Source organism: Pinus tabuliformis, chromosome 4_1 (genome assembly GCF_031772625.1).
Source record: "Pinus tabuliformis cultivar Carrire ecotype Pingquan chromosome 4_1, CPIR1, whole genome shotgun sequence".
Taxonomy (NCBI): domain Eukaryota; kingdom Viridiplantae; phylum Streptophyta; class Pinopsida; order Pinales; family Pinaceae; genus Pinus; species Pinus tabuliformis.
The window spans coordinates 155,414,395-155,416,527 of record NC_142303.1 but is presented as its reverse complement, the minus strand read 5'-3'; the positions used below and the strand labels follow the sequence as shown (position 1 = coordinate 155,416,527).

General features: G+C 44.2%; 1 protein-coding gene across 1 annotated transcript; it reads right to left on the bottom strand.

The window, feature by feature from the left end:
- Positions 1-280: 280 nt before the first annotated feature.
- LOC149174669 (uncharacterized) lies at positions 281-1,791 on the bottom strand. The gene is made up of 2 exons (XM_089419381.1): positions 1,448-1,791; positions 281-1,346 (listed from the first exon to the last, which is right to left on the bottom strand). Exons 1-2 carry the CDS (start codon positions 1,634-1,636, stop codon positions 639-641), a joined length of 897 nt encoding a protein of 298 aa, XP_089275507.1. The 5' UTR covers positions 1,637-1,791; the 3' UTR covers positions 281-638.
- Positions 1,792-2,133: the final 342 nt, after the last annotated feature.

Genomic DNA, 2,133 nt, shown 5'->3' with positions numbered 1-2,133 from the left:
AACAAAAACCAAACCTAATTAATTATAACTGCTCCTCATGAATAACATTAACCGTACATGCTTTTTAGGGCATACATTTGTAAATCAATGGTACCTCAACCAAAAAAGGAGAAAGATGAGAATGGATTTTCGCATTTTCAATCTGAAAATGATAGTGGGTTATTTCAAACTGATAACAGTTATCATCATAATAGGATGAATACAAAAGACAGAGAGGATACAAAAAGCCCATTAACATCATAACCAGACTGAAGGTACAAACAACCATTAACCCATTAGATGGACAGTACGAAATCTCATTCATTATATAAAGAACCATAAGAGATCCGAATAGTATGGCAATGAATCTTAATTGTTTAAGGTATAAAAATGTACTTAGCAAACAATAACAAACAAATGAAAGAAATTATGAATACGAGGAACTCACTGTGACAGTAACAACGACTACTACTGAAAATTCATTTCTCTGAAAATGGTAAAGATTCAATTAAACCCTTTCTCTTCCTTCTCCATTGCTTCATATCGGCTATCTGTGTTCATCATCATTTTCTGCCGCCTGACTCCACACAAAACAGCGTTGTTCTCTCACGATACAAAATCCCCGAAACGGCTTTCCTCGCCTTCTGGTTTTTCCCGCTTCAATTTCTAGCGGTCTTCTTCTTCTTCTTCGGAGGGGGGCTGGTGATGGGCTTCTTGGAAGCAGCAGCAGGGGGGGCGCCTCTCGGAGATTTTCTCGGTGCAGGAGTGGACTTGGCAGGAGTCGATGTCTTGACCGGTTTCGACTTGGCAGGAGTCGATGTCTTGACCGGTTTCGACTTGGCCGCCTTTGAGGACGAGGGTTTCTCTTTCTTTACTGAAACGACGGAAGCGGTCTTCTGAACCTTTGGGGTAGAAACCGGAGGAGCCGGAGCCGGAGCCGGAGGGGGGGCCGATTTCTTTTCGGAAACAGCTTTTGCCTTCGGCTTAACAGCGGCCTTTGCGTTCGGTTTTTCTGCCGCTTTGGGCTTGGGAGATTTTGCGGAAACGGTCTGCTTCTTAGCCTGGGCTGGCTCTGCGGGCTTGGGCTTCTTCGCGGCAACTGGCTTCCCTGAAGAAGCAGCAGGCGGTTTAGTGGCGGCCTTGATGGCCTTCACCTGGGAAGACTTCTTGAGCTCCTCAGTGAGCTTAAAAGAGCGCTTGACTTGCACAAGCTTGCCCTTTTCAGACAGAATTCTCAGCTGGTTAGTCAACAGCTTCTTGAAATTGGATGGCAGGTCGCTCTTGTAGTGCGCTTCAATGTACTTCGCAATGGCCCGGCGACTTGAACCCGTGCGCTCTCTCAGAGTAGCAATGGCCTCCACGGCCATCTACCAAAATTTCAAGAAAAAAAAAAAAAAATCAATTATGCCTGAATATGAGAATTCAAAAAGAAAAATATCAGAGAACAATGCTCGAGAATTGTTCTCACCTGAAAGTATGGAGGGTGAGCGCGCTGCGAACCGGAAGCTGCTGGTTGCTTCTTCTTCTTCTTCTCGGATTTCGCATCAACCGACATTGTTTTCTTGAGTTTCGGCTGCTGCTTGCTTTCTCTGGGCTTAGAGGCCTCTTTCGCAGCTACCCTGCCGCTCTTCCTCGAAACATTTGCAGTGACCGCCATTGACGATATTGCAGAACCCGCGCTCTCAGTGAAACTCCAACTGGCTTCTGTAGAGTGATAAGTTCGAAGTTGCGTGTTGTGATTTGAACTTAAACCCTCCTCTTTTAAAGTTAAAACCCTGAGGAAAATACTTGTAAAACCCTTATCTTAATAATTTATCGGTAAAAAATAAACCGGAATAAATGCATTAAATACAAGGGGCAGAGTCATATGATATTGTTGCCCTCAATGCGAAAGACCCGGCCAATCGGGCTGTCGTCTCCCATTGGTCGGATTCGAGTCTGCACGGATTGATGACGTGGAAAGATCGTGTGCTTCGATAATTTGACCGTTAGAAGATCGTGGCGTGCGTGTAACTCTATTTTGAATTTTGCTTTGAGGATACAAAGTGAACTAACCTTAAAAAACGGCCCAACTGTCATGGTTTAAACATGGTCTTAATAGTTCCCTTAATGGTTAGAAAATGGAGTAAATTAATTCGTTAATTAGCGGAGTTT